The sequence below is a fragment of the Perognathus longimembris genome, chromosome 16 (assembly GCF_023159225.1).
Source record: "Perognathus longimembris pacificus isolate PPM17 chromosome 16, ASM2315922v1, whole genome shotgun sequence".
NCBI lineage: Eukaryota > Metazoa > Chordata > Mammalia > Rodentia > Heteromyidae > Perognathus > Perognathus longimembris.
The window spans coordinates 16,720,134-16,732,688 of NC_063176.1; the positions used below are offsets into that span (position 1 = coordinate 16,720,134).

Sequence of the window (12,555 nt, forward strand, 5' to 3'; positions counted from 1 at the left end):
AAAATGTGACAGAATACCTGCTTCCTCAATAGAAAAGCTCTTGTCATAACAATTGTTTTCTGTTGTTGTTGTTGGTTGTGGGCATTGAACTCAGGGCCTGGGTGCTGTCTCTGAGCTCTTTTGCTCAAGGTTTGTACTCTACCACTATGAGCCACAGCATCACTTCCTGTTTTCTGGTGGTTAATTGGAGATAGGAGTCTCACAGACTTTCCTACCCTGGCTGGCTTTGAGCTGCAATCCTCAGATCTCAGCTTTCTGAGTAGCCAGAATTACAGGCTTGAGCCACCAGTACCCAACATATACTTGTTTTTTCTTATTTTGGAAGACAAAAACAAAAAGCAAAGCCAGGTGCTAGTGGCTCACGCCTGTAAACCTAGTTACTTAGGAAGCTGTTATCTGAGGATTGCAGTTCCAAGCCAGGCCAGGCAGGAAAGTTCATGAGACTCTTATTACTAATTACACCCCCCCCCCAATACCCCACACAGAGTCAGAAGTAGAGCCTTGAGTAAAAATGCACAAAGATAGCACCCCAGTCCTGAGTTCAAACCCCAGGCCAGCAAAAAAAAAAAAAAAAAAAAAAAAACCCAAAAAACAACAACAACAACAAAACCCCAAACACCCCCCAAAAACCAAAAACCAGAAATGAAAAAGTCCAAACAAAAAACTCAAATGGCTCTAAACATCAGGCTTGGTTTCTTGAACAAATTTAGAGGTCTCAAAGAGATTGCTCTTATTCACACGTTCTAAGTTATTTTCATAGTCTGGTAGAATGCTCTATTACCTGTCCTGTATTTCTTAGTGTTTCCACAGCTTGCTTATGAGTAGCTCCTTCTAGACTTACTCCATTGACAGCTAACACACGATCACCTACAAATTAAGCAGTTATTTTAAAAGAAAAAAATCATAAAAGTTTAATAAGTTCTTTAATACCCCATCCTTACATTTCGTATTCATTTGAGGATTGATTCATTGGACAAATTGTGTTGAATAGTTTAACATATTATTTAGCACTCAGTTCTATGGCTAATCTTAGATTCATTTAGAATTATATATACATGTGCACATATATACCCACATATATTAGATATAATTGTATAATATAACACATCATCATATTACAATTATATGTATACATGCATTACATATGCACACATACATGTATACATGCATATATTACATTACACATGTGTATGTAATATATTCACATATAATATATAGCATATACATATATGTACATCTGTATTACATATATATGTGTACATGTGTATATTAATATACTCGGATATATTCATATACAGGTATATGCAATATAGTCACATAAGTATACATATATACATATATGTATGTGTGCATATATATGTATATACATATGCATATATGTGTACATATATGAATATATTAGAAATAGTGTCTTTCTATGCAGCCCAAGCTGGCTTCCTCTTCAAGATCTTCTTAGCCTCCTAAGATCTAGAATTACAGGTGTGTGCCACTATCAAGCTAGTACATCTTTATAAAAGTCAATTTAAATCATGAGAAAAGATAACAGAGAAACAAATGGGAGAAACAAGCCAAGTCCCTAGTTAATTATTAGAAATGTAGACATGTTTTTATAAGGGTACTGTAACTTTTCATTCTCTAGCAATTTACTTATTAGGAGTCATCCACTGAGTCACTATCTAGATATTTTCTAATAAACAACTGGAGGAGGAATTTTGTGTCATCAGGAGTTTTAAGACTGAATACATTTGTATCTCACATTACAAATTTACAAGTCTATATCAGCTTTGTAACTTTCTCTTGGTTGTGGTATCTGTACATGCAATTCCTATATACATATTACGTCTCATACCTTTGTGAATCCTGCCATCCAACTCGGCGGCTCCCTTGGGAATAATAGCTTTCACATAAATGCCACCATGCCGGACACTAGTATTCACACCTCCCTAGACAGAAAATAACAAAATCACATTTAGTAGTATGAAACTTTTTTTTTTTTTTTTTTTTTTTTGGCCAGTCCTGGGCTTGGACTCAGGGCCTGAGCACTATCCCTGGCTTCTTTTTGCTCAAGGCTAGCACTCTGCCACTTGAGCCACAGCGCCACTTCTGTATATGTGGTGCTGGGGAATTGAACCTAGGGCCTCATGTATACGAGGCAAGCACTCTTGCCACTAGGCCATATCCCCAGCCCCAGTATGAAACTTTTGTATGTTCTCCTTTAAATCTAATCCCCAGAATGGGGGCTTGTCATCAGACAAAACAGAGGCATTATTTTAGTCTGTGCAATTTTTTAATACTAAAAGACTAGTTAGCTACATTTCCCAACTCTAAAAAAGTTTCTCTTTTGTATTTATTGGTTCACTTCAGAAAGTGAAAAGATACTAGATCTTGATTATATGAGGAATCGCTCTTCCTTTTCTAAGTCTACAACCATGCATTAAAAGCAAGCAGAAAGCAAAATTCATTTATGCAAAATTAGTGAGAGAACATAATTATCAGAAAAAACAGTAGATGAAGTAATAATACTTCATATTTGTGAATCTGAAAGCAAACACCATGACTCAAGAAAAAAAGCTTGTCCTTTGTTTTAAAAGTCTTTGGTAGAAAAGCAATCTAATACATTCGTTTTTTATCTCTTAGGAAAATGCAACTTTTATCTACTTTCACCATAAAGAGACAATAAAATTCTAAAAAGACAAGAGCAAGATTAAAAGCGTGAAAATGTGGGGCTGGGGATATAGCCTAGTGGCGAGAGAGCTTGCCTCGTATACATGAGGCCCTGGGTTCGATTCCCCAGCACCACATATACAGAAAATGGCCAGAAGTGGTGCTGGGGCTCAAGTGGCACACTGCTAGCTTTGAGCAAAAAGGAAGCCAGGGACAGTGCTCAGGCCCTGAGTCCAAGGCCCAGGACTGGCCAAAAAAAAAGTGTGAAAATGTTATGTTTTTAAATATTTCAGAAAATTAAGTTTTGTTTTTGATCTCCATAGATGTAGTGTTTTCTACTGTTTCTAAACAACTTTGTACAATTATCAATATTTTCTGAATGTGATAAATGATAATGTAGTTTAAGACAGTGTCTCATTATTCCATGCTCATGAAAAAAATCCGTTAAATCTATATAAAGAAAATGCATGTTTTATATTTTGTATGTTTTCTATTCAGATTAAACAGGTATCAAATCTTGGGGGAAAGACATTGTCTATCATTTTTAAACACAAGAAGAAATGAGTAACTCAATTTTTTAAAATTTGGAAATTTCTGACAAGTGTCCCATCTGAAGCAAAATAACTTGACTATAGTCTGCTGCAATGAAGAAGAGGAAACATTTGAAAACCTTGTCAAACAGTACCGTGACACTTATCCCCAAGCTGTTAGCATTTTTAGGCAGTTCAACCTCAAAGATATCTCCAGGTTTAGGAGGTGATGAAGAAAAAGATTTAAAATTCATTTTGTTGGATGTATTCATTGAGGAGGAAGAATCCTTAACAAAGAAAAACAAACAAACAAAAAATATTTCTTGTTAGAGTCAAAATAAATTATTATTGGAAGACAAATACGTATTTTGTTGAAAAAAATTTAAAAAGCATATGCTAAGGAATAGAGTGTACTAAAAAAGTAAGAGTTCTAGAATCTTAAAAGAGTATGTAGTTTAATACATTCATATTTTATGGTTGTGGAAATTGATGTCTAGAGATTGAAGTGTCTGTTTCAAATGTCAGACAGTCTAGATAAAGCAGATGGAAAAGTGGGACCCACTTACAAATTAGATTCTCCATAATCTTTGCCCAATGCTTATATTTCCAAGTTTATAAAGTATTTAGATTTTCTTTAAAAATTAATGCATCTCACAAGCAGTAGCTTTAACCTGAGCCTCTAAGATGAACAGACATCATGTTTATGTTTACAAATTCAGCATAAACGTAAGGACAGCAGTGAAGTCGTATTTATAAGGCTGTGAGAAAGCCTCTTCTCTAAAAGTGCTTGTTATTGTGAGGTTCAATTTCAGTATTTTCTCGGAATGCTCTATTTTCATTGTAGCATTATCACTCAGATACTTGTTCAGAACTTCATAGGAACTTATACTGTAAAGGCTAAATTCAACTACCCATTATATGAATCATTTAGGAACAATTTTTCAGATATTAAAGTTCTCTTACTAATATGAGTTAAATATGTAATAGATGGCCAATTTGTAAGTAATCAATTGTAATCTGAGTATAGCATTTGAGAGTTAGTATTCAAAGACTCTAATTTCTCTGACAGCAGTAGTGCAGTAGCAGTTAGTAGAGAAGATATAAGCTATTTTTCCTTTCTATAATCATACAAGCAGTAGTTTAGTAGATTGTATTACTGTGTACTATACTTGCTGTTGTTTGCTTTGTTAAATAAAAATACAAAGATCATTGATATTAGACTATGCCTTTTTTGGTGATTGATGCTCTTGATTGCTGGAATAAGTGGCTTCATCCATGTCTGAATCTCCATGGTCGGAGTAATCAGCTGCATCACAAGTGCCTGGCTTTTTGGCTTTGCTTTGGTTACTGTCAGAGGAACTCTTCTTCTTCTCGGTGGCTTTGGATATTACGGATGGGGTCGGGCTGCCATGTTGTGAGTCCTGCCAGGTTTGGTCACTTAAATGGCTAGTAAAGAAGCCATTGACCTGGCTCTGGGTCAAGCTGGCACTCTCAGTCCTAGAATCTTGAGAACTAAGGCTTCCTTCACGTAAGCCCCCGGACAGCCCAAAGGAGCTTTCTGTGATGTTTCTCAGGGTACCCCGTGGCCAATGGTGATTGTGAGAAGAATCCATAGTACTGTCTTGCATGTAGAAAGGCTTCTTCATGTAGTTTTTCATCCCATTGGCAAAATGCACAGGAGTAGAAGGCACTAAAAATTAAGAGCCAACAAAAAGCACAATAAATCATTGACACATGTTTTTGTTTACACATATCCCTGTTCAGTATACTGCCTGGAAATAAAAACTGAAATTTGTCTCCTACAAGAGAAACAATTTGGAGAAAGGAGGGGAGGGAGAAATGAAAGTTGAAATCCATGAAGTCATTGTTTGTTGCCCAGCAAATATAATCTTGAGGGGAAGTTGGTTTGTTTTTTTTTAAACTTTAAAAGTTCTTAAAAAAAATTGTTATTAGCTGGAAGCTGATGGTATAAGCCTGTAATCCCAGCTATTTGGGAGGCTGAGCTATAAGGATTATGGTTCTAAGGCAGCCTGCCTGGGCAGGAAACTCTGCGAAACTCTTATCAACCACTAAAAAGCTGGAAGTGGAGCTCTGGCTCAAGGGTAGAAAGCTAGTCTTGCGCAGAAAAAGCTCAGGGACAGTGCAAGGGCCTTCAGTTCCATTCCCCTGGCCTCTTCCCCCCAGGCACAGAAAAATCAAACCCAACCAAAAATTATTAATAATGACATGTTAAAGTACTTACTATGTACCAGACATGTACCACATCTTTATAGTCATTATATCATTTAATATTCATAATCTATAAAACATGCCTAGGCCTTTGAGCACAGTGAGGTATCAGTTGGAAGGCTTTGCTCAAATGTAGTCTTCAGTGGAGGGGATAATCTGACCCTGGCCTCCGTGTGATTGCTGGTGCACCGTTTGCTGTGTATGGGTAGCTCCTGGGCTTCTGCTTTAGCTTCTGTATGTGTTGTCTGTCCTACCATTGATCCTCTTAGCAACTCTGTGTACATCAGAGACTACTGTTGTCTCTTTAAATAACATTGTGGCTCAAGAGGATTTGATTCATATAGCCTCAAACTCAGTGTTTTAAATCTTCCTTATGTGACTGTTCTCCCACAACATTCCTATGGTGGGGATTATGAGATGAAATGGTTTTATTTAAAAATTCGTTCTTTATTCTTTTTATAAAATACAAAGTCTGAACAGGAATTGTAGGCAACTAATATAGAACTTTATCAATTATATAATGATAACAAGTTCTAATTCCGACTGGACTAAGAAAAGACAGACCCAACCAACTAATCAGAAATCATTTAAGTACATCACTTTTGCCCAAATGAATTCATATTTGTGCATCTATTAACAAGAGGGATGAGACAGAAAGTCTTGGAGTGATAAACTGATCTTTAAAAATAAAGGTTAGTATATACTAAATTGCCAGAAGGAAATGAAGAGCTTAAGTCCAAGTTATTGGGTCAATATATTAAAGTGCTTGCAATAGTGAAAATGAACAACATTACCTTTGGATATTTTTTCTTTTGGCTGGGAGATAACAAGTGTCACATCTTCAGGTGCATTTTGCAAAATTTCAACTGCAGCATGGTGGCTAACACCCTCAAGACTCACACTATTCACTGATATTAATCGGTCTCCTGGAAAAAGAGAAAAGCAGTAACAAAGAGAAATTCATAATAAATCTTACAAATGTCATCTTTAGTTTTTTTTCTTTTTTTGCCAGTCCTGGGGCTTGGACTCAGGGCTTGAGCACTGTCCCTGGCTTCTTCTTTAGTTCAAGGCTAGCACTCTACTTCTTGAGCCACAGTGCCACTTCTGGTTTTCTCTGTTTATGTGGTGCTGAGGAATTGAACCCAGGACTTTGTGCATGCTAGGCAAGCACTCTATACTAAGCCACATTCCCAGCCCTCCTTAGTATTTTTGTTTGGTTTAAGTTCTACTTTGTTCTTGTGTGCACAATTCATGTATTAGGGCATACTTAGGAAATGGCCAAAATGTATAGTACCTGGCTTTAGGCATCCATCCAAGTCGGCTGGTCCTCCAGGGGTAATTGAACTGACAAATACACCTAAATCCAGTCTTCCCATTTTCTCCCCACCGATAATTTGAAATCCTGTAAAATATCACATTTAAGAAAAATTAACTTCATGATATTGGTGCTTCTTCTGACTAATTTTTAGTCTGCTTGAAACACAGAAATGTGGGCATTAATATCTGATATAAAGAATAGAAGCCGGGCACTGGTGGCTCACGCCTGTAATCCTAGTTAGTTACTTAGGAGGCTGAGATCTGAGGACCAAGGTTTGAAGCCAGCCCAGGCAGGAAAGTTCTTGAGATTCTTATCTCCAATTAACCACCAAAAAAGCTGGAAGTGGAGCTGTGGCTCAAATGGTAGAGTACTGGCCTTGAGCTAAAAGCTCAGGGACAGTGCCCAGGACCCAAGTTCAAGTTCCAGAGCAGGCACAAACAAACAAATGCACAACACTAGATAATGTATTAAGGCCACTTGTTAAATTCAGCGGAAGTATTTCATGTAGGTACTTCACTTTTGGTATTTGCAGATTATGCAGGTAGGTTGTAGATGAAATGAGCTGGTGCATTAATTCCAATTTTTTCTAATTCTCATTGCAAGAATCTCACGATAGCGTGCATAGCAGCGTGTTGGCAAAGATGCGGTTCCTGATGCTGCACCTGGTGGAGGTGTTGGTGGCTGGGAGTGAGGCCTCAGGCAACCTGGGCAGAAAGCCCAGAAAAAGAGGCTGAAGGTGCTATATGCCATGGGGTCCCTGCTCAAGTTACAGATTCATGTTTCCTGAGGGTATCAGCAGGTGTTTCAGGAGTACGTGTGGGTTATCAGCCAGTGGTATCCAGCCATCGGCACTGAAGGAGAGATTTAGCTCTCAACCAATTTATAGACATTATAGCACCTTTCCTGTCAATCTTCAAACTGGTATTAATAGACATAATAACTGTTGGCAAAGATCCTTTTGCTTTCTTTGGCATGCAAGCCCCCAGCATCTGGCAGTGGGGGCAAGAAAATAAGGTCCACGCATGCGTGGTGGTTTTCTTCTTAGGAAACACAGTTGAGAACCAGTGTATGCCAACAGGTGCATTTGAGATCATTTTCATGTCATGGATCATGGTCTCACCTATCAGCCCTAAAAACTCTTTTTATATTAGGGATTTTGCAAGATCAGTGTGGCTGGCATGATGAAGGTACAGACCAGATGCCCTGTAGCCTTTGCTGTACCTCTTGGGAAACCTCAGTGCAAGAGTTCTTCAGCACATGCACATTTTGGAAATCTGCACACTCATTCATACAGTGAAATAATACTGTATAGCTTTTCCTCCCAAACTAATGATTTCTCTTATATGTAGTCATTACTACTGCAACTTTTCCTTAGTCATATTTGAAAAGGTAGAACATTGAGTTACAATTTGATTTTCTTCAAGATGTGTTAAATTTGTTGTGTTTTTGTATTATTTTCATTTGATAGTTTAATTCAATCTTTGTAAAGGTCCATCAGATAGCTCTACTTGGGTCATGTCCAATTTATAGTTTTCAAAATACCCCATATTGTGCATAGGCATTATACAAGATTATGAAGGGAAATCCAATATCCAAAATATTCTACCAGTTTGTGTGTACTGCGTGTGATTATCAGAGAACTACTATAAAACAAACTGCTTTTTAAACCCTATCATTGTAGTTCAAGTGTCTTGCTTTGACTAATAGACTCACCTAAGTCATACTTTGCATCTTTTTTCAGGTTTACCAACATGATCTCCCTTTCTGGTGAAGACACAATACTCCATCTTTTGTGTAGCACATCTATTGGAAATTCATAATTTTAAAAGAAAATAAACATAACATACTCAGGCATTAAGATTATTACTTTGCATTAACAAGGTTGTTGACAGATTGCTCAGTCATTTTAAGCATACCATATTTTAATAGTGATTTATTTATACTTTATAATAATGACCATTTATCATCACCTATTTCCTCATAAATTGTTCTTGGCATAGTATGTTTTAGTTACAAATGAGTAAGTCTCAAGAAAATGAATGATTTGAGCAGGGTTAGTCAAAAATGGGTGGACCCTTCAATTTTGGTTTTCTGATCACAGTTCTGATCACTCCCTGAACAGATTAGGAACTCCCCTGTATTACATGGTAGGCATTTTAATTTACAGTAGTTAAATATTATTAGTAAAATCTTGAGTAAAAGAGCTATAAGAAAAAACTGGAACTATGTTTTTCAAATCCCATGAATAATGACTAGCAGAAATATTCAAAAGGCTGCTACCATCATGTTCAGATGAGGAGTTATTCTGAGTTCCTCAACATTAGAGCAGCCTTCCTAACCCAGAAAAATGCCCAAAGTCAATAGTGACTAGTTAAATAAATCATTTAAGATAGTTAAATAAATCTGCTTTGTCTAATTTCCACTTAGTTTTAAAAATAGCAATTCACAAATATCTTAATTAAATGTATAACTATGGCACAGTCATGTTAACCATGATTTAGCAATTCAAGTATTTAACACTCCTAACCATCAAGTTCTTAACATCAATTACAATTTGATAGCACAAACTGGTCTGTGTACGAAGGTAGTAGTAGTGGTGATTAAGTTCAACATTTGGGATATATTTTTTTAAACAGTCCTGGGGCTTGAACTCAGGGCCTCTGCACTGTCCCTGGCTTCTTTTTGCTCAAGGCTAGCACTCTACAATTTGAGCCATGGTGCCACATTTTCTGTTTATGTGTGCCGAGGAATGGAACCCAGGGCTTTTTTTATGCATGCTAGACAAGCACTCTATCACCAACCAGCCACATTCCCAGAGCTCAGGACATTCTTTTTTTTTTTTTTTTTTTTTTTTTTTTTTTTTACATTTTTTTGTCAGTACTGGGGCTTGAACTCAGGGCCTGAGCACTGTCCCTCACTTCCTTTTGCTCAAGGTTAGTACTCTACCATTTGAGCCACAGCACCACTTCTGGCTTTTTCTGTTTATGTGGTGCTGAGGAATCATTTTTAAAATTCAACTTTATACAGTTCATAAGCATATTGACATGTTTGGGAAGTAGAGTTATGGCTTCACTAATGGATAACACAGAATTTCCTTAAACTTTCATATACATTTTTCTAATAGATCACTATGTACATGGATCTTATTTCTGTATGTTCAAAATACAACCATACATGGACTTAAAATTTTATTAATATGCTTTAAAAACTGGTAATTTTGTTACACAATGATGCTCAAGTGATGTATATGTGCCACTTCATATTCTATAAATTCTTTTACAATAACAATCCATTTCCTTTCAGTAGTGAATTAACTTGGGATTTCCTTCCTCACCTTTTCTCATACTGGGGGACTGAACTGGGCCTAATTCTTGCTGTTCAAGAGCTAGCTCTCCCACCTGAGACATTCTTTTAGCCCTAATGTCAGACCTTAAGCAATGTTGCAATATAAGCGTGTTAATTCCAGAGTAGTATAAATTTGAATTAATAACAGTATAAAAATATCACATCATAAATGTGAGGAGCCTTCCATATTAGGCAACCCTAAATCAAAGCCCATCTATTACTTAATGCCCAGTTTACTATCACCTAAATATCCACATTTCTCTTGTAATAAAAAGCAGTTGAGCTCTAGTTTTCAAGCAGAACAAGAATAAAATAACAGGGGGCTGGGGATATGGCCTAGTGGCAAGAGAGCTTGCCTCGTATACATGAGGCCCTGGGTTCGATTCCCCAGCACCACATATACAGAAAACGGCCAGAAGTGGCACTGTGGCTCAAGTGGCAGAGTGCTAGCCTTGAGCAAAAAGAAGCCAGGGACAGTGCTCAGGCCCTGAGTCCAAGCCCCAGGACCGGCCAAAAAAAAAAAAAGAATAAAATAACAGATACAAAAACCATAAAATAAAGAGTATTAAGTATTAAAATCTTGGGGGGATGGGTGGAGTTGGGAGAGAGAGGGGAGAATGATGCAAGGAGTGATATTGATCAAGCTGCATTGCACTCATAAACTGATATGATGAATTATAAACCCTTTTGTACAACTGAAGATAATAAAAATATAATTTAAATCAGGAAAGTAACACATTTGTTGCAGTAATAACAAAGAACAGATAAAGGCAAGGTGCTTTATAAAGTAATTTCCACCTCATCTGTCTCCGTATTTCAGAGTTAAGCATTTGGTGTACAGAAATTAGTGTAAGTGGAGACAGATGAAATTCCTTATTTTACAGAACTTGGTTAAGTCCAAACACATGTAGTTCCCGGAAAAGCCAATTCTATAGACAGAATAAAATTTAAAAAAGAGAAACTAGGTTGGGGAATGATGGCTTCTGGCTTATTGTGTTTCTTCTCGCAATTTAAGAGAAAGACAATTTCTAGGTTTTAAATGGAGACTTTTCTCACTATTGTGAAAGCTAAGTTCATTTCTGCATTTGATCAATATTCTTAGGGATCCTATGGAATATCTATTAGACGCCATAAGTACCATTCAAATAATAAAAAGGCCATTTTCTGTATGTTTATTTCCAGTATGTCTGCTAACTAACAGGACTAGTTTTTTATATTGCTCATCTACCTGCTAGTAAGTACGTGTGTGTGTGTTCTTTATATTTGAGAATTTTCTGCTCTGATTTTATTACTCACACATTCTTTCATTCAGTTGTATTTTCCTTTATTGGGCAACTTTCCTGTGAAAGCCTATCACTAGGCTCTTTGGGGAAATAAAATGCAATGAAAATGAAAGCTGCTAGCATGGCAAATGTGAGAAAAAAAGATCTTACTTTAGGAGGCAGAATGCTGTTAGTACTACCAATAAAATAGCTGCATTACAAAGGCATGCATCAGACCTAGGAGAGGTCCTAACAGCCTTTCAGAGAGGTGAGAGGCTTCTTCCTGAGGAAGTAGAGGAGGCCATGTCAGGGAAGTGAAGTAGGATTTTAATATGCAGAGCATTCAGATGGCTATATTATTTCAAGTAAAATTTGCTACAGGTGAGATGGCAAGATAGCTGGAAGTGTTCTGGTGTGATGTCTACAGAGTAAGACTTGAACAGGTGGAGCCAAATGAATATTTGATTAGAAAGGGAAGTACTGCTAATCTGCTCTTCTTTAATAGGGACATTCTTTCTGCCCTCTCAACCTTGGTGAGAAGGAAGGAGATTTCGAGTACAGTTGAACGATACTGAATAGTATTGTAGACATGCTTCAAATACCTTTACATAACAAATGTTCAGAATACTTTATTAGGAATTTTTTAACAATTGGGGAAACAATATGTAAAAGTATAAAGTACATGGCAATCTCTGTAAGCTTAAGGATATTTGTAGTATTCTTTGGGGATAGAACAGTTTATCAATCTCTGAGCCACCTAGATATTTTAAGTGCCAAAACATTTGCGTTATTATTATATGAAGATACACATTGACATTCAAGGACTACTTATTTTGAAACTGTTAACATAATCTTGAAACTGTTAACATATGTTGTTTTCAGATTAATATACACTATAATCACAGCACAGTTTTACAAATATTTTAATGTGAAAAGTTACTTCAACTTGCAATACCTTTGACACCATTTCTAGTAATGTTTCCCTGGGAAAACGCTGAATTGATGCACGAATAGCAATTCTAAGTTTACCCTTTCTGCATGACATTGATTTTCTAATGCTGTCTTGCTCATCTCTCCTGACATTCATGTACATGTATGCTGTGCTTACCTAGCATAGTTGAAGTAATAGTAATGGTGAATATCTCTGTGAGGCAACTAAGTTGCCCAGTGAGAGAATGGTTCTGACAATGCCAAAGCAGTATTGGCG

The 12,555-nt window shown here is 36.8% G+C and overlaps 1 protein-coding gene across 6 annotated transcripts in view; it reads right to left on the bottom strand.

Moving 5' to 3' along the window:
• The window catches only part of Ptpn13 (protein tyrosine phosphatase non-receptor type 13), a 174,874-nt gene that overhangs the window by 36,976 nt on the left and 125,343 nt on the right, over window positions 1-12,555 (bottom strand). For 3 of the 6 annotated variants that reach the window (XM_048364271.1, XM_048364266.1, XM_048364270.1), the window contains 7 exons: window positions 8,455-8,544; window positions 6,718-6,825; window positions 6,218-6,349; window positions 4,421-4,884; window positions 3,335-3,481; window positions 1,850-1,943; window positions 782-867 (listed from right to left, as the gene is read on the bottom strand). In XM_048364271.1, coding sequence (XP_048220228.1) covers window positions 782-867; window positions 1,850-1,943; window positions 3,335-3,481; window positions 4,421-4,884; window positions 6,218-6,349; window positions 6,718-6,825; window positions 8,455-8,544 — 1,121 coding nt within the window. The remainder of the gene's footprint in view (window positions 1-781; window positions 868-1,849; window positions 1,944-3,334; window positions 3,482-4,420; window positions 4,885-6,217; window positions 6,350-6,717; window positions 6,826-8,454; window positions 8,545-12,555) is intronic. The other 3 variants (XM_048364267.1, XM_048364272.1, XM_048364268.1) reach the window with 2 other exon arrangements.